General features: G+C 37.0%; 1 protein-coding gene across 1 annotated transcript; it reads right to left on the reverse strand.

Annotated features, from left to right (window-relative positions):
• Nucleotides 1-12,921: 12,921 nt before the first annotated feature.
• LOC122194439 (heat shock cognate 70 kDa protein) lies at nucleotides 12,922-15,457 on the reverse strand. The gene is made up of 2 exons (XM_042898218.2): nucleotides 15,241-15,457; nucleotides 12,922-14,738 (listed from the first exon to the last, which is right to left on the reverse strand). Exons 1-2 carry the CDS (start codon nucleotides 15,455-15,457, stop codon nucleotides 13,123-13,125), a joined length of 1,833 nt encoding a protein of 610 aa, XP_042754152.1. The 3' UTR covers nucleotides 12,922-13,122.
• Between the last annotated feature and the right edge of the window lie 5,388 nt (nucleotides 15,458-20,845).

Here is a 20,845-nt window from a genome sequence, read left to right on the forward strand (position 1 = left end):
GGGTAGAACATGGGTAGACAGTTGGTGTGTAATAAACAGATGAGAGGCCTCGTTGTTGTTTGATTGAGTCATCTAGCGGAGTTTAGATGACGACCACTGGCTATTCTAGACAGTCTTGTGGAAACATTAGCAGGTTCGCCACCTGTAGGTGTTAATGAACTTGGGTGTTCATTCGCTGTACTCCATCCCCCTCATGGTTGCCTTGTTTGACTTATATTGCTGAGGTACCCCCGAAGCATGTGTTGTCGCCCCGATGAAATATTCTTAGACTAGGTCCCTTATGTTAGTTGTTTTAGGGACATTAAAGTGAGAATAACGGGAATGGGTAATTGGGTTATTGTTGGTTGGTGAAAATTAAATATGATATTTATTGTGGGTTGAAAACCCTATATGCTCACCAGGCTCCCAAGCCTGACCCACTCAGTTTTAAATTGTATTACAGGTAGTGGCGGAAGGGCATGAGATGGATGAACCATCAAGTTGTTTTGTTTACAAGTCTGCATATGTTTATATTTGTTATATGACTTGTAATGTATTCGTTTATGCTTATTGGTCTGTATCGGAACATGACACCCCGAGTTTTGATTATAATGAAAATACATTTCTTTTATGAAATGCTTCGATAAACAATGTTTTATCATGTTTTGTTTTTGGGAACAAATTACGCAACTCTTTCAAATCAAAAGGATTTACTCTGAAAATATTTAAAAGCATAAATGAAAATCGGTCTTTTCTGGCCGAGATTTTGGGGATGTCACAATATGTGACATGTTAAATGTTAAATAAAATCACATAAAAATCCATATAATATAAAAATCCATAACATAAATCTAAAACATAAAATCCATAACATAAAACAATCATAAACATAACATATAACAACCCATAACATACAAAAATCCTAAACATAAAAATTCATAACATTAACCATAATATAAATTCATAACACAAATCCAAAAAGATCCTCAAGTCATACTAAAATCAACCAAGTAATCTGAACGTTTTCCTGCATGTCATCCACGACTCACAAATTGAAGACATGAGGCATAACTAAATTTTCCTCAACATACTATTGCCATCTTTACCCATTAACAACCCACACTTCTTGCATTGAGCTTTTTGATTCCCATTCGACAATAGCACCATATCAAAATGTTCTCACACTTCTTTATTCCGACCGGTTGCTAAGATTTCACCACCGTTGCATCCGAGTCTTAAGCATCGGTCGCGGTAAAATCTCTTGAGTTCATTTTTTGAAGTGTTAACAAAACTAGAAATTTTGAACAAATATGTGTGTATATTAAGAACTTGAAATATCGCAAAATACATACTATTTATAAGTGTTGTGGGGATAAAAAGGACAAAAAAAAATGAATTATAGCCGTTTATATCTATTTTTTAACGGCTAGGAAAAAAATTGAAAAAAAATCGATTATTGCCCAAAATTCCCGTTTTTAAATGGTAATATTCCAAATCCGGTTTCAAACCGGTTTTCAAATAGGTTTGGCTCAAAACCAGTTCCTGATCCGGGGGTCAATCCGAAAGCTAGTCCGAAAAACAAATCCTGGTTCTAATCCGGTTACCAATTTGAATCCGAACCTGTTCGGTCAAAACCGGTTTTGACTAAATCTGGTTTCCGGATCAGATCGGATCCAAAGCCTCACACTTTTGTGCATCTCTAGTTGTTACATGTCGATTGTCTCTCGAAGGTGGTTGTGCAGAAAAACATAGAAAATACACATCTCTATGAATCGACACCGCCTATACATCAATTTTTTCCCATACCAGAAAATGGGAAGGAGGGTTGTTCATTATGAAAATCAAACCCATGTTAATTATTTGTTTCCCTTTCTATCATTGTCATGAGAATGTTGATTTTTTTTCAATTTATGTTCATTCACTACAGGAATACATAGTTATGGCAACGACACCTATATCGACGACAAAAGTCGTCGCTACAACTCCGCTTATGCCGACGACAAGTCGTCGCCACACGTTTTGCCAAATTTGACCAAAATCGTTTGACCCAGATACTTGTGCCGACAACATGTCATCTCGAAACCTCTGGCGAGAACGACCAAAAAATACGCGGTATGCTGAAAACCTATGCCGACGACATGTCGTCGGTATAGCTTTCGATAAATCTATTTTCCAATTATTTATATTCGATGGTCCGGTTTATCAAAACGACATAGTTTTACGGAATCTATACCGACGACTTGTCGTTGGCAATCCACGTGGCGATCCGTGTGAAAACACTATACCGACGACTTGTCGTCGGCATAGATTTTTTATTTTTCATTTTTTTTATTTCAGCAAAAAAAAAGTAAACGGCATCGTTTATTTTAACCTTATACCGACGACATGTCGTCGGCATAGGGGTTTACCTAAAAGACCACAGTCTGTGTTTCATTTGCATGCAACGACGCAACCTATTTTCTCTTTCTCTCACGATCGGCGAGAAATCGAAGCTACCCTCCCAAAATCCGGCGATTAGCACCAGGTAATATCTCTTCTACCCGATTTCTCTCTTTATTGCTGTGTGGTCAAGATTTTTACCCCTAATTTGGAGTTTTTTTATGTTATTTATTGCAATTGGTTCACCACCATCGGCTTCCACCATTTTCAGCCATCCCCACCGGCGAGTCCACCTCCGCTTCACCACCTTCGGCCTTCTCCGCTTCACTGCTACATCATGTAATTGTTGATCGGTTTTGGTGTTCTTTTGCTATCGTGTTATTTTTTTTCTGATTTGGTGTATTTTTGGTGACCACCAGCCACCACTGGAGGATACCCATCAAATTTGACAATTGGAATCTTGCCATCACAACAAAAAGAAAAAAACAGGTTAGTATTTTTATTTATAATTTTTTTTTAAATTGTGATTGTATATATGTATAAGTTTATATGAAATTGGAATCATTGTATGACTATGGGATTGTTTGTTTGGTATGTGTTTGATTGTGATGTTTGTTTGCTATGTGTATGATTGTATTGTTTGTTTAGTATATGTAAATATGTTTGTTTAGGTTGATGTGAAATTGAAGTTGTATATTTGTATAAAATGTTAATTTAGTTGTTTATTGTTGTATGAAATTAAAATTGTGTTTGAAATATTATATGAAATTGAAATTTGTTTAGGTACATATGAAATTGAAATTGTATATATACAATGTTAATTTACTTGTTTAGGTTTATATAAAATCAAATATTTTATATTATTGTGAAATATTTTGCAATTATGAACTTTTCAAAAAGAAAATTAATTTTAAGTTTATATAAAATCAAATATTTTGTATTTGATTACTTTATTAGTTTAAGTGAATGAAGTGATAAATTATTTAGTTTTTAAGTTAAAATGTTTTGTCATTAATAGCAACATACTTTTTTTTAGCTTGTTTATTAAAGTATTTTATTTTCATTTCTATTTGATAGTTATAACATAAAACAAAATAATAAAACTACGTTGATATTAAAAGTACGGTGCTATAATAAAACAAAAAAAATATTATTAAAAGTACAATGTTGTAATTGAAAAAAAAACGTATATATACTATAAATATGAAAGAGAAGTGAAAAATAGAATGTTTTAAACAAACTAATAAAAGTACATTGCTATAAAATGTGTTTAGAAGTCTACCCTTGTGAATACTCTATCAATTCCATCCGATTTCTACTTCCAGGGTATATATTTCTTTATATACTTGTCAATATCTATCCATTTCGTCCGTTTTTTTCTCAAACAAAAAGTCCTACAATTTAACTATGTATACAATGTTATTTTTAATAATGAAACAGTAATGACAATCGATATGAGTTGGATTTGTGAAAATCGAACGTCCCCAAAATTCTTGGAAGGTCTTAAAAACTTTATGGAGATTGCCAGGAAACATGTTGACTCTGAAGACAAAGTGCGTTGTCCGTGCGTAAAGTGTGTGAATATGTATAGATAAATCAGGTGTACTCTTTTGTGGTAAATGGTTCAATGCGTCATTACGTAATGGACGTTTACAAACTATAAATAATATGGTTCTTATCGATACCAGTCATGAATGGTATGTCGGTAAAACGTGGTATGATGATCAACAATACATCTTAGCCACACAAGCAAAACAAGTATTTTATCTCCAAGATCCTACTAAAAACGATAACTGGAGAGTTGTGGAAGAGGTTCATCATTGGAAACTTTGGAATCATCCAAGTATCGGTGTTGTGAATGAGATAAATGTCGTGAATGACACTCAATCAACTGATTTTACCTTGGTTGTCGACTTAGGCACCTTGCCTATGCAGACGACTTTAGGTGAAGTTGGTGAATCAAGTGTGGTTGCTAGGAGGAATGTTGCTCCTACTATAAACGATGATGATTTCATTAACGATGACAATGACAATGGTGATACGTGCTCTTCAGATGAAGAAATAAATAATGAAAAATATGACAGTGATGATGATGTTGTACATGTATATTGTTCTAGTGATGAATCTGATTGACGGTATGTCGTAGTTATTATATATCCTGATTGCTTATAATATTTGTTAAATTTTCAAATGTTGCTTATTTATAATTAGCTTTATTATATATTCTGAATGTTTATAATATTTGTTAAACAGATTGCAGAAGTCGCGAGGGGACATGGAGGAGACGATAGGGATAGACTACCACACGGAGTCGCACGCGGTGTACCATCGGGTTGCCAATCTTGTAAGTTACATGAAATTTTTAAGTATTAGATATATTAAAGTTTTAAATTTCTAAATTTTCAATTCTATATGTAAATGTAGCATAAGCAAATAATGTGAATGTGAAGAAGCATGGCAAGGGAGGAACTTAAATTTGTACGATGAGTATGAAAACAACAAGTGTAAGCCTTTGGATTTAGATATTGATATCTCCGGGCGGACGTATCGATTTGTGGGGGACAACGGGCAAATTTGTACAATTTGTGGGGTGCAGCTTGTTGCCCGTTTGCCATCTCACTTGTTGTACGATGATAATTAAATTTATTTAATGGAAAGATTTCAAATCTGGTGGGATCAAAGGTACCGTTGCATTATCATACTTGGTGTCGTGTTCCTATCAATTACAAAGATGATTTATATCCCGAGCTAGAAGTAAATATACAATATATTTTATATGTATTGAATTTTACACTTATTAAATATTTTTTTACTAATCAAATATGTTTTCCTTTTGTAGACTTATTTTGATCTAAATAGGTACCGAGGCACAAACTTGTGGGAACACCTTCAAGCGGGTATCCAAGCAAACATGCAAAGAGCTTATCGAGACCACAAGCATGATATGAAAAACCATTTTGATAGAGTTTGTGGATATCATGATGTGGAAAGGGCAAGAAGATTCCCACCGACTGATTGGTCCGCCAAAGCTTGGAACAAAATGATTGATTTGTTGTTTTTGACCGATGAATACAAACGCACGTCGGACAAAAATAAAATTTGTAGGTCGAAACTTCCGCACACAAGTGCTCGGATGTAGACCCTATGCTCAACGATGTTATTTAGAGGTAATAAAATATTATAGTATTAGTTAAAAGTGTTATTAACATTTGTATAAATATATTTATTGATTTCACTTATTATAGGAAAAAATGGGAATGAAGCCGCAACATATTGAGGGTTGGAGACAAATGCGCTACAAAGAAGGTTCGGGTTGGTGTACAAGTCGAGCACAAGAAGATTGGGTAAGTGAAACGAAATGAATGTGTTGTTTAAATATATTATTATTATTAATTATAGGTTTTTGTTTAAGGAATATTATTATTATTTTAATGTTTAAGTTTAGTTGTTTGTTTTAATTAACGTATGTTTATTGTTTTCTTTATTTTAGGAAAAAATTCAAGAAGAGTATGAGGAAATGCAAAGCGAGGTTGGGGAAGGCGGAATAGTAGACGAGGAAGAATGTTTAGAACGTGCCCTTGGGACGAGACGCGGGCATGCTCGCGGGGTGGGTAGGAGACCAACCGCCAACTTCGATTTAATTCCAAATGAACGACGTTCCACTTCAAAATCGTCCCAATCTCAATCCCAATTTGATGCACAACAAATGCAAGAATACTTGCAACAATATAATGCATCATTGGCGGCATGTATTCCGGGCTTCCAATCACCTCCAGTTCCTAACTTTCTATTCAACTCTAACACACAAGCAAGTACCTCTCAACAAGTTGCCGAAAGGATGGAAGAAGAAGAAGAAGAAGAAGAAGAAGAAGAAGAAGAAGAAGAAGAAGAAGAAGAAGAAGAAGAAGAAGAAGAAGAAGAAGAAGGATATGATTATGATAATGATGTTTGATGTTTTTTTAGTGACTTGAACAATGTTAGTTAACTACTAGACTTCAATTTGAACTTGAATTTGATGTTTTGAATTTGAACAATGGTACTTAGTTAATGCATTTTAATTGATATATGTTGGAATGTGTTTTGGATTTGTTAAAAATGCAGGAATGGTAATGTACTAAATCTGTAAAACTGAAAAAAAAAAAAAAAAAAAAAAAAAACAAAAACAAAAAAACAAAAAAAACAAAAAAAAAACAAAAAAAAAAAAAAACAAAACAAAACAAAACAAACAGTGTCTATCCCGACGACAAGTCGTCACTATAGGTATGTCATTGGCTCCTGTTAAAAACCTATAACGACAACAAGTCATCGTAATAGATTAAACCTGTGACGACGACAAGTCGTCGCTAAAGGTTTGCCGACGCGCGACCAGTCGTCGCTACAGGTAATTAATAAAACTTTATTTTTTAACCCCGAACATATGATTGACAAAATCTATCCCGACGACTTGTCGTCGGAATAGGTGAAGCTATCGCGACGACATCTATACTGACGACTCTATTGACCTATGCCGACACGACTACGCCGACGACTCTATACCGACGACGTCGGTATAGGGTTCGAATTGTCGTCACCATAGGGTTTTAATGTTGTAGTGTCTCTCACGAGACTTTTAGATATGCAATCGTAATTTATGGTTGTTCTCATGATAATGTTTGATTTGTAATTGTAAAATACGCTTACTCTTATGATAATGTCGAATTTTGTACTTGTAAATAATGTTCTTTTATTTGCAATTCATGTAATTATTTTTCGAGAATTTTTTTTATTTTTTCAAGAATGTTAACTTTTTAAAAAATATATCTAATTAGAACTAAGTACTACTGAGACATATAAATGTATTAACTTGAATATTAATTGTTTTGTTTAACTAAAGTTGAATAAGTTGCCTAAATTAGTTTTGATTTAGAACTTCTTTTTAATAATAAAATTTTATATCAACGCATTTAACTAATTAGTTGCCTGGGTGGTTTCTTTTTATATCTTTTAGTAAAAGAGTAATCCCAGATTAACCATTTTTTCAAAACAGTTTAACGACTTTCAGTTTAGTTATAACTATGGTCTTAAATATTATAATAATTGATCTTTTTAATCCTACACGCCAGAGTTAACAATGAGTCTAAATGGTACCTTACCATTCTCTGTTTTAATTAACCATTATGAAGAAAATCATGGGACCCATATGTAATCGGCATAACTGTTAAAGATCATCACTAGCCCAATAAAACAAATATTATTTAGAAGACTTTAGCTTGTTCTAGAATGCTCTAGAAGATTCTAGAACATTATGGAAGACTATGGAAGACTCTGGAATATACCGGAAGAGTCTAGAATACTCTAGAACGACATGGAAGACCCTGGAAGGATATGGATCATTCTAGAAGACACTGGAGCAACCTAGACCTCTCCAGAACATGGTAGAACGTTCTAGAAACATATGGAAGCATGTAGAGTATGTTAGATAGTTCTAGAGTTATCTAGTATGTAGTAAGTATATGCTAGTATCTAGAACCTTCCTAAGAGGCCTATAAATAGGTATGGAGCTCATTTGCTCCAAACCATCCAAGAAAGCCTCAAAGAAAGCAAGTGTGTAGTAGTCTCACAAAGTGTAAGTTCTCCTTAAGTGTCTTAATAAAAGTCTTGTTGTTTCCCATATAAAAGAGTCGTGTTCAACAATCTGGTATCAGAGCAAGGTTTCTTGATAGTGAGAACGAGTGATTCTCGTTGTATCGTGAGTAGTTTGTGACTCTGCAAGTTTAGTATCGAAACTAGCTTGTTTGGTATTACCGAGGTACTGCCAACACGATGGGTGATCTTCAAGTCGTCGGAGGAATCAAGAAACTCAACAACAACAACTACAAAACGTGGGAAACATGTATGAAGTCCTACTTACAAGGACAAGATCTATGGGAGGTCGTTGGTGGAAGCGAAACTACGCCACCAGAGGAAGACGTTAATGGTGCTTTACGTAAATGGAAAATCAAAGCAGGCAAAGCAATGTTTGCCTTGAAGACCACAATTGAAGAAGAGATGTTGGAGCATATTCGGGATGAGAACACCCCGAAAGAAGCTTGGGGTACGTTTGTGACGCTTTTCTCAAAGAAGAATGATACGAGACTACAACTTTTGGAGAACGAGCTATTATCAATCTCACAACGTGACATGACGATTGCTCAATATTTCCACAAGGTCAAGTCGATATGTCGGGAGATTACTGAACTAGATCCGCAATCCGTCATTGCAGAAGCTCGAATGAAGAGGATCATTATCCATGGACTGAGGCCGGAATATAGAAGCTTTGTTACTGCTGTACAAGGATGGCCCGCTCAACCATCACTTGTAGAGTTTGAGAATTTGCTGGCTAGCCAAGAAGCTATGGCTAAGCAAATGGGAGGCATCATGCTGAAGAGTGAAGAAGAAGCACTCTACACAAGTAAAAGTCGGAGGAATTTTAAGCCACCTCCTAAAGAAGAATACAAAAATGCTGACAAAGGGAAGAGTCAACCAGGAACCTCACAACCATGGAGATCTCAAAAGACCGACAATAAGAGTTCTCGGGGGAGGAGGTTCGAAGGCAACTGCAACAACTGTGGAAAGTGGGGCCACATGTCCAAGGATTGTTGGTCAAAGAAAAAGTCTGTGGAAAGCAATGTAGTAACTTCCAAAAAGGAAATAGAGGATGAATGGGATGCTGAGGCATTATGTGCCATAGAAGAAAATGAGTTGGCACTCATGACAATGATGGGAGAGCGTATCAACTATGAAAATGACTGGATCATTGATTCAGGATGCTCCAATCACATGACTGGCGATCAGAACAAACTACAAGACGTGAAGGAGTACAAAGGGAGTCGCATGGTACTTACAGCCAACAATGCACGACTTCCAATTGCTCAGATTGGAAAAACGACGATCATGCCTGGTAATAAATCTGACATGGTGTCACTACATAATGTGTATCACGTGCCAGGTATGAAGAAGAACTTGTTGTCAGTATCGCAACTAACATCGTCAGGCAACTACGTCTTGTTTGGCCCACAAGATGTGAAGGTCTATCGAGATCTTAAAATATCAGAAACGCCAACAATGGAAGGACGAAGAGTGGAGTTCGTTTATGTGCTCTCCGCAGAGTCTGCCTATGTAGATAAGACTCGTAAGAATGAGACAGCAGATCTATGGCATGCACGGCTGGGACATGTTGGTTATCACAAGTTGAAGGTAATAATGGAGAAATCCATGCTCAATGGCTTACCTCAACTTGAAGTTAAAACAGATGTTGTTTGTGCTGGATGTCAGTATGGTAAAGCTCATCAATTACCATACAAGGAGTCACATTTTAGAGCAAAGAAGCCACTAGAGTTAATTCACTCAGATGTGTTCGGTCCAGTCAAGCAGACATCAGTTAGCGGGATGCGGTACATGGTGACGTTCATTGATGATTATTCGAGATATGTGTGGGTTTTCTTCATGAAAGAAAAATCTGAAACATTCTCAAAGTTTCTAGAATTCAAGACAACGGTCGAAGGAGAAGTGAGAAAGAAGATTCGGTGTCTACGCTCAGACAATGGAGGAGAATACACCTCAGAAGAATTCAATCGCTATCTAAAAGAATATGGTATACGTCATCAATTCACATGTGCCAACACACCTCAACAAAATGGTGTAGCTGAGAGAAAGAATCGACATCTTGCAGAAATTTGTCGAAGCATGCTACACGCGAAGAATGTCCCAGGAAGATTTTGGGCTGAAGCAATGCAAACTGCTGCCCATGTGATCAATAAACTTCCCCAACCAAGGTTAGGTTTCATCTCACCATTTGAGACACTATGGAAAATGAAACCTACTGTTAGCCACTTCCGAGTATTTGGCTGCGTTTGCTACGTATTTGTGCCTAGTCATTTACGTAGCAAGTTTGACAAGAAAGCAGTCAAGTGTATATTTGTTGGATACGATAATCAAAGAAAAGGGTGGAGATGTTGTGATCCAACAAGTGGAAAATGCTACACTTCAAGAGATGTAGTGTTCGATGAAGCTTCTTCATGGTGGTCCTCAGAGAAGAAAGTACTACCAGACTCGGAAAATATTGAAGAAGTTTTAAAACAAAAGATGGGGGAGCAAACTGCACATATTTGGTCAAGTGTTGATACACCTGAAGATCCGAGCGACACTGATGTCATTGAGCAAGAAGTAACTCAAACAAGTGATGCCGGTGAAAGGGAGCCGCCGCCTCCACAACTTCGAAGGACGGAAAGAATCCGAAAGCCTAATCCCAAGTATGCTAATGCGGCCATTTTAGAAGACGGTGTTAAAGAGCCGGAGACATATGAAGAAGCAGTTAAGAATAAAGCATGGCAGAAGGCAATGGAAGAAGAAGTTACAGCCTTAAAGCAGAATCAAACGTGGGAACTGGTACCAAGACCAAGAGATATAAAACCGATTTCCTGCAAGTGGGTTTATAAATTAAAACGATGCACAGATGGATCAATTGAAAGATACAAGGCTCGTTTGGTGGCTCGAGGGTTCTCACAACAATATGGACTGGACTATGATGAAACATTTAGTCCAGTGGCGAAGATAACTACTATACGGGTGCTGCTAGCTCTTGCGGCTAGTAAAGACTGGAAATTATGGCAGATGGATGTGAAGAATGCTTTCTTGCATGGAGAATTAGATAGGGAGATCTACATGAACCAACCAAAGGGATTTGAGGATGCAGTTAATCCCACTCATGTGTGCAAGCTGAGAAAAGCTCTTTACGGATTGAAGCAGGCACCAAGAGCCTGGTATGGTAAGATTGCTGAATTTCTTACCCGAAGTGGTTATTCAGTTGCACATGCAGACTCAAGCCTGTTCGTCAAAGAAAAAGAAGGGAAGTTGGCAATTGTGTTGGTTTATGTGGATGACTTGATCATCACCGGGGATGACGAAAGCGAAATCCATCAAACAAGAGAAAATCTATCGGTGCGATTCCAAATGAAAGAGCTGGGGGAGCTTAAACACTTCTTGGGGTTAGAAGTTGATCGTACAAAGGAAGGATTGTTCCTCTGCCAACAAAAGTATACAAGAGATATACTTCAAAAGTTTGGCATGTTGGAGTGTAAGCCAATATCAACACCAATAGAGCAAAATTCCAAGATATGTGCTCATGAAGGAAAAGAGTTGGATGATGGAACGATGTATCGACAACTAGTAGGTAGTCTTATCTACCTAACTTTATCTCGGCCTGACATTGCTTATGCAGTTGGAGTTATGAGTCGATACATGCAAAGTCCGAAGAAACCTCATTTGGATGCTGCCCGACGGATCTTGAGATATGTCAAAGGTACAATTGACTATGGTCTCTTGTATAAAAGAGGAGAAGACTGCAAGTTGGTTGGATATTGTGATGCTGACTATGCAGGAGACCATGATACCCGAAGATCAACCACTGGGTATGTGTTCAAGCTTGGGTCGGGACCAATATCATGGTGTAGTAAAAGACAACCAACAGTATCATTGTCAACCACGGAAGCGGAGTACAAAGCAGCGGCTGTAGCAGCTCAAGAAAGTACATGGTTGGTACTCCTAATGGAGGACTTACATCAAAAAGTTGACTATGCAGTACCACTTCATTGTGACAACCAATCTGCAATTCGGCTGGCAGAAAATCCAGTATTTCATGCTAGAACAAAGCATGTGGAAGTGCATTATCACTTTATCAGAGAAAAAGTCTTGATGGAAGAAATTGAGATGCGGCAGATCAAGACCGATGACCAAATAGCAGACTTGTTCACCAAAGGGCTGAGTACTGGAAAATGTGAAGGTTTTCGCTGTCAGCTTAACATGGTACGAAGAATGAGCTCTAGTGTTGAGGGGGAGTGTTAAAGATCATCACTAGCCCAATAAAACAAATATTATTTAGAAGACTTTAGCTTGTTCTAGAATGCTCTAGAAGATTCTAGAACATTATGGAAGACTATGGAAGACTCTGGAATATACCGGAAGAGTCTAGAATACTCTAGAACGACATGGAAGACCCTGGAAGGATATGGATCATTCTAGAAGACACTGGAGCAACCTAGACCTCTCCAGAACATGGTAGAACGTTCTAGAAACATATGGAAGCATGTAGAGTATGTTAGATAGTTCTAGAGTTATCTAGTATGTAGTAAGTATATGCTAGTATCTAGAACCTTCCTAAGAGGCCTATAAATAGGTATGGAGCTCATTTGCTCCAAACCATCCAAGAAAGCCTCAAAGAAAGCAAGTGTGTAGTAGTCTCACAAAGTGTAAGTTCTCCTTAAGTGTCTTAATAAAAGTCTTGTTGTTTCCCATATAAAAGAGTCGTGTTCAACAATAACCTCTTAAGAACCACAACTTAATACGACATGCTTTTTGAACCTGGTCAAACGCTTAAATCCATTTATACTCTTCGACTCAAAACGTAAGCCTTCAAAGTCTAGAATTAAGTTTCTTATATAAAGTAATAGAAATCAAACAAGAGAACACAATCAATAGATGCATAATTTACCAAAATTAGATATCTTGCATTAGCAGTCACAATAGCATTCCTAATGATGAGTAACCAACGGAAACAAAGATAAACTAAACTCATCAATCAATCATGTTCATGTTCGCAACGGATCAAACTGATACAAAATCATTCTTGGTTTAATGTTTTGGATTGCTTAGAGATATAAAGAAGTCCCACATTACTGTTTAACATCATCTAATGAAAACAAAGGAAACCTTAGAAGATAGGTGAGTCTAACATCCATGCATTTAGAGCTAAAACATCAGCATCCATAGAGACTCGAGATGTTCCTTCTTGCACTGAAGCTCATCAACAGATACCGCTTGGTTCTGCTCGAGCCACTTGGTCGTGTCAGCAATGACAAGCTCTATTTTCTTCATCATCGCACCATTCTTTATATATTTGGTCTTATTCTTCATGTTATATAAGTAGTCTTCTAACTCATTAAGGGCATCTGCCTTCTTTTTGAATTCTTGGTCCTCCTTTCTGTACTTGTCGGCATCTTCTATCATCCTCTCAATCTCTTCTTTAGAGAGTCGTCCATTTGCATTGATAATTGTGAGTTTTTCTGTTTTACCAGTTGATAATATCTCCGACGTTACACTTAGAATGCCATTGGAATCTATTTCAAAGTAGCGCTTAAGTTTTGCAACTCCTTTTGGAGCAGGTGGTATTCCAGAAATTGTGAAAGTCCCCAACAAATGGTTATCTGTTGATCTGGTCCGTTCACCTTGATACACCTTAACATCTACACAAGTTTGGTCGTCTCGAGTTGTACAATATATTTTAGATTTCTTCGTAGGTATTGGAGTATTCCGAGGGATCACAACATCAAATTCCTCTCCTATCAATCCCACACCAAGGGACAAAGGAGTGACATCCAATAACAACAAATCTCGACAGCTCTTATGACTGTTACCATTTAACTTTGCAGCCATAAATGCTGCACCATATGCAACAGCTTCTTCAGGGTTCACACTCTTGCATAGCTCCTTCCTTTCAAATAATTCCTGCAACATACACTGGACCTTTGGTATTCTAGTTGACCCACCAACAAGAATCACCTCATCGACACACGATTTCTCCATCTTTGCATCCCTTAAACATTCCTCCACAGTATCCATACATGAATCGAAGAAACCCATGTTCAACTCTTCAAATTTAGCTCGACTGAATTTCATAGAAAAATCAATCCCATCATATAAGCAGTCTAAATCAGTAGAAGTGACATTACTGGAAGAAAGAATCCTTTTTGCTTTCTCACAAGCACATCTCAACCTACCCAATGCTCTTTGGTTCCCTGTCAAGTCCTTGTTCCATTTCCTCCTGAATTCGCGAACACAATAATCCACCATTCGATTATCAAAATCCTCACCTCCTAAATGAGTGTCACCAGCAACAGCTTTAACCTCAATGGTACCCCCTTCAGCAATTGTCAAAATAGAGACATCAAATGTGCCACCACCCAAATCAAAGACCAACACATTGATCTTGCCATTAATGTCAGACTTATTGTCTAAACCATAAGCAATTGCAGCTGCAGTAGGTTCGTTGATCATGTTGATAACATTTAGTCCAGCAATAGCACCAGCATCTTTTGTTGCTTGACGTTGTGAATCATTAAAGTAAGCTGGGACAGTTATCACAGCATCTTTCACAGGTTTTCCGAGGTATGCTTCAGCAGTTTCTTTCATCTTGACAAGAATCATTGATGAAATTTCTTCAGCACAAAATTCCTTCTCTTCACCTTTGTAGGATACAACAATCTTTGGTGTGTCAGCAGGCCCTTCTATGACCTTAAAAGGCCACAAGTTCATGTCATCCTTAACTTTGAAATCACTGAATCTCCTTCCAATCAGCCTCTTAGCATCTGAATATTCACAATCAAATAATTAAGCCAGTAGCCAAGTACAGTGAAATTATTGATTCCTTAAAACAGCTCTACAAGTAGATGTCTTGGTTATTGTTCAAAGTAAACGCCTTAATATGTAGCAAAAAAAAGCAAGATCACATAATTAATATATCCCGATCCACTACAGAATGAAAGCTATAATGTAGTCGTGACTTTCAACCAACCCCAAAGAAAAACCAGTCATGTCCTGATGTGCATATAGTTTGTTATTTCACTGATTTCCGATGGATATACTCTAAGAGCATATGGTGATAACATTGCTTTTAAAGACCAGTTTCTAACAACGATCAAAAACTTGAGTGAGTTAAATTGTAGTTCTGTTGAGTATGACGATTCTCGAATCTACTTCTGTTGAATTTGGAATTTCCTATAATTAATAATAACAATATTGCAATTTACTTCTGCTTCATCATATTAATATTAACAACATTTAATGATAACTAGAAATGTTAAGGGTTACCAAATATGGTGTTAGCAGGGTTCATCGCCACTTGATTCTTGGCGCCATCGCCAATGAGACGTTCTCCATCAACAAAAGCAACACATGACGGTGTGGTTCGGTTGCCTTGATCATTGGGAATGATTTGGATGTGATCATGCTTCCAAACGGCGACACATGAGTACGTTGTTCCGAGGTCAATGCCGATCGCTGGTGCGTCCTTTCCTCTTCCGTCCATTACAGTCAAAGTTCGAATTAAAGAGATTATGTGTTTGCGCTTTTACAGCAACTGCTTATTTACTAACGATGGACTGGTGAACACGGTGCGGCGTCTCCTCTTCAGTCGGTTCGTTGACGAATTGTTGAAGTTTTCCGAAGCCCAAGCTTTTCGAAGCGGGTGTTTATAATCGGGTCGACGATCGAGTTTTGGATTATTCGAGTTTTTTTATAAGAAATTCATCCAAAATCCGACCTTGTTAATTAAGCTATGGACTAGTCCGGTTCAAGTTAATCGGGTTTTGGGTTAATATATAGCATCGGATTAGTTAAGTTAATTATAACATACATGTTGGATTTTATTATTAAGTTATGTTTTACAAACCAAAGGGTTTCTAGTCCATGTGGTGGAGGTTTCAAGTCCTACTATGAATATAAGGGGAGTAATTTTATGACGTTAAAAAAAAAAGCTATGTTTTACGAGATTATTCAACAACGTTTATATTTTGTACCGTCAAAAAATATATTTTAAATAGTTGATATGCTACAAATGATGAATGTATATTTCTTAAATACTGTAAATTTTATCATTTGCTATATAACTCAAACTTTGCCTAGAGAGGTAAGTGGCAACAGTGGACAACAACCAAGTTTTTCTTTTCTTTGAATCCTAAAAGTGTGTCTCACCAGTTTATATAGGCAGTTAAATATTAAAGCTAACATTCGTAAAATCAAATTTGACATATTTTTCTGTTTTCTTTACGAAAATATTTAGACAAAATTGCAAAAAATGTCTCTGTGGTATGCATATTTTTCGAGGTTTGTATGTGGAAGTGGTCATCCGATCTAACTCCCGCTAAATTGATGTTGTTAACTCTATCATGTGCCTCCCACGTGAGGGTACTTTTGTCTTTTCAACTTTTAGGGACCATTTTTGCAGATGGAATGTCAACGAATACTATAATCTTTTACCCCCTCATTTACGATCCCAAAGACACGTCAACTCCTCACCTCCATCACTCTTCCTTCTGCTCCATTAGAACCTTCAAAAAAAACCCTCTTTTCTTATCCAAAACCCTTAATCGAAGCAACAAAGAGAAAGTGATTTCATACGTTAAAGTCGAAATGGTGTATGTAATGTGGCAGGTCACACCAAAAAATGAAGTTTTGGACGTATCATCCATGTATGGTAAGTTGTTATGTTTTCTTTAACTTCCTATAAAGCATTTTTCTCCTTAATTTTCAGACTAAAAAACACATAATTTTGACTTTAAATTCAAGCAAAGTTTTGACTTTGTAGCGGGTGCACCCACATGGTTTAGTATTAAGCTACATCACCCTAGGAAGTTTTCTAAGTTACCTGATATAGAGTACATTGGAGGTGAAGTGCATTATATTGATTATGTGGACATAAATGAATTATGTACATAAACTTGATGCCATAATGCTTGACCTAGGTTACCCAAACCCACGGATGACTCACAGATGACTGAAGTAGTTGATGTCTCAAACTCCCCAGTGATATACTACCATTTTAAGATACCCAATGGTGGCTTTCAATTTGGTCTTAGAGCTTTACGGAATGATCAGGATGTTATCAATCTATCTAAATACATTCTACATAACAAGTTGATTGAGATTTACATAGAACATGGGAAGACAAATTTATTGACTTACTTCATGTCTCCAAATGCAAAGGGTAAAGTTGTGATTGAAGAATTACCTGAAAATGATGATCAAGAGGCTAAAGTTCGTGTGGAATCTCCATTGAGAAATATGAACCATGTTAATGATGATCCTATTGGTGAGTACATGTCTTTAATACTTTTTAGGAGTAAAATTGATGCTTTCTCACCAAGGGGTAGAGGTGGGAACTCCAAAACAGGTGAAGGCTCTTGTAGCAAGAGGCTTAATTTAGAAGATATTGATGAATTAAAGGAAAAGAATGCTGATCAAGATGCTACAACTTGTGTTATGGATAATGTTAGGGATGAGATGACCAGTGTTCAGGATGCTACAACTGCTAATCAAGGATGCTACAAGCCAGGTACTTCAAATCTTAATAATGTTGGTGATGAGATGAATGATGTTCAGGATGTTATAATTGTTGATCAAGGATTCTACAACACCCCTTACTAATGACGATGAACAATTTAATGAGTTGTTTGATAATCTTATGGACAATTTAATTGGAAGTGAAGAGGATGATTTAGAGTATGAAGAGGATGATGTTGAGTATGAAGAGGATGATGTAGAGTATAAAGATTAGTTTCAAACTCTAACGATGATGATGTTCCAGAGAAAGTGAAACACTCTGAAGATGAAGATAAAGTGGACTACATAATAGATGAGGACAGCAATATCCAAGATGTGGATGTGGACATGGCAGACTTCATTCTCAATGTTCACAGTGATGTGGAAGGAGGATGTGTTAATGATGTGCATGCAGGTGATGAACCTGAATACATGAAAGTCATACAATAATGAAGAGTTTGATTCGTTGGATGAAGGATTAGACCAAGATAGACAAAGAAGAGCTCGTATCAAAAATTTAGGAAAAGAAAAAAGGTACAACCTTGGGGAAATACACAAGTTATCTTTCACAGTTGGTCAGAAATTTAAAAGTAAAAAAGAATTAAAGGATCTAATTAATGTACATGCACTAGAAAACAAGAAGGAGTATGTTCTTTAAAAAAATGACAACCTAAGGCTAAGGGCTCAGTGTAGAGGACTTGTCCCTGTCAACAATAAAGGTCAAGTGAGTAGTCAAGTTACCGCTTCTAAAAGCAAGGGCAAAGAAGTAAATACAAAAAAAGTTAATTATGGTTGGTATATACACGATTTTAGGTGAAATGTTGAGTTTGACTGGTTTATAAGGACGTTAAATCAAACTCACACATGCTTATAAACAAGGAAACTTAGGATTTGCACTACTTCGTTAATTTCCAAGTGAATCATAGATCAAGTGGAGGCAAATCCACAAATTCCTTTGACAACTATACAAGTTCACTTTCAAAAGACATACTAGGTGGGTGTTTCGATGTACAAGATGTTTAGGGAAAAAGATTTGGCAAGAAAACATGTAGCTGGTGACTACACAAAATAGTATGAATTGTTGAGGGACTATGCTCTTGAACTTAAAGCTACTAACCCAGACACTACAGTGAAGATAGATGTATGTTATGAGGCTAACCCTGCTTCCCCTACTAGGCAGTTTAGAAGGATTTATGTTTGATTGGGTCCACTTAAAAAAGGTTTCAAGGCATGCCTTAGGGACTTAGTAGGTTTGGATTTTGCCTTCATGAAAGGACCATTCCTTGGTCAGATTCATTCGGCAGTAGGTTTGGATTCTAATAATATAATTTATCCCTTAGCCTATGCAATTGTTGAGTCTGAAAACACAGCTAGCCAGAAGTGGTTTTTAGAACACCTTGGGGATGACTTGGAGTTTGGAATAAACTCAAATTATAATACAACTTCAAGGCTCTTCCATCAACTCTAAAAGCTCCAAAATGGCACCAAAAGACTTTCCAAGCTTCAAAATGCACTCACAAACTTTAGGGTTTTCGAAATAAGGAAGGAGGCTGGAATTAAGGGGGAGTATGAAATTGCATTAACACACAAGGGTTGCATTTACACGGCTGTGTAAACTTTTGTAAAGCTAAAATCTTCATTTTCTTGATATCTTCCTCCTCGATGCTCCACATGTCCCGAAACTTCATCCATATCTCTTATTCATCACCTCAATTAAGATCATACCTCCAAAAGTCCCTGAAATATCATAAAAGTGTGTGAATGAAATTGCATCATGAAAAATCCCGAAGAATATGCAAAATGCATGAGTTTAAACCTAAATGCAATGCACTTTTATGGAGTAAAACTACAAAATGGATGCATGAAATGCACCTAACAATTGGGTTGAGGCGGACCTGCTTTGTGCTGAAGGCCAACATACCTAGGGTGGACCGGATAGACTGCAGGCCCGGGAGGGCATACTAGTCACACCGAAGGCCCGACGAGCGGTCCGGATAGGTTGAAGACCCTGAGAGGCGGTCCAGACGTGCTGATGGCTTGGAGAGCCGTCCAGATAGATTGATGGCCCTACGACGCGCTCCAGTCAGGTTGATGCCTCATTATGCATGTTGTTTGTTTATATGTTATGATTATGATTGTATGACATTGGTATTTTGGGCGGGGACTCACTAAGCTTTGGACTTACAATTGTTGATTTTGTTTCAGGTACTTCTGATGATCGCGGGAAGGCGAAGGCGTGATCGTGCACCTCCTTAGATTTTGTGATTTGATTATGGGATACTCTAACATTAAACCATTTTGAAAACATATTTGTAATAATTGTTGGTTTTTGGAATGATTTAAAATTTTTTTAAATTGGCTTGATTTTATGGGTGTTACACATATCCAAACGGAACCCAAACCAAATTTTCAAATTTTCAAAAATCAAAACCCAAATTGTCAATTTATGCTTCTGTTTCAGTTTCATCAGTTCTTGTTGGGTTTTTTTAGTTTATAAGTTCGGTTTTGCTCACCACTAGGTTTAGCTGTCGTTTTCATGAAAACCTTAATTTCGAGGTTTGGTCCATATTTAATGACCTTAACTTCTAGAGTTTTGTGCCATTCTCATCCTCCACCCTCTGTGAATGAAACTGTAGCCTTTCCCTCATGTTTTCTTGAGTTTTGAATGATAAACCCCATTTTTGATAATGTTTGAAGAAGAAGAAATTAAGAGTTTGGTAGTGCTTAGAAGTTTGATTCAGGGAGGATCCAGTCCTCCCTTGTGATTCAGTACCTTTATAAGTCTTCAAGATTGTAACTTTATGCTCATTGCCTTGTATATTTAGGTATCAAAGCATGTTTTGGTCCCTTTAATGGTATTTGGACATATTTTGGACAACTCCATGTTCAAAGCATGAGTCTTGGGGTCTTTTGGACCCATTATTGTAATTAGATTGGATTTTGGTCATATACTTTTTGTCATGCAAGGAATTGGTGACTTTTTGGTCACATTTTGACCTAGGTGAGAGAGGATGGTGTTTGGGGCATGCAAATGGATAAATTTAGAAACTTTATCCATCAAGACCTTATTTCATTGAAATCTGGAAAGTTTGGGCCCTTGTCTTAAGGAATTAAGCACTTAAAAGTTGGTTGTTGTGAACAATGCTACGTTATGAACGTTGACCTTTTTACCAAGTTTGACTTTTGGTCAACCTTGTTGGATTTGAGTTATAGGCTGAGTATGGACCTCCATGTGAGTTATAGTTTATTCATGATAGGTGCTTGTTTGTCCAAGACTGTGAGGCGGTTTTTGTTAGATCAAGTAGTTCTTTTCAATATAATATGTAGGATACTATGGTGGTACCATAACACTTGTATGTAAGACTATGGTGGCACC

This window comes from Lactuca sativa, chromosome 9 (assembly GCF_002870075.4).
Source record: "Lactuca sativa cultivar Salinas chromosome 9, Lsat_Salinas_v11, whole genome shotgun sequence".
Classification (NCBI taxonomy): domain Eukaryota; kingdom Viridiplantae; phylum Streptophyta; class Magnoliopsida; order Asterales; family Asteraceae; genus Lactuca; species Lactuca sativa.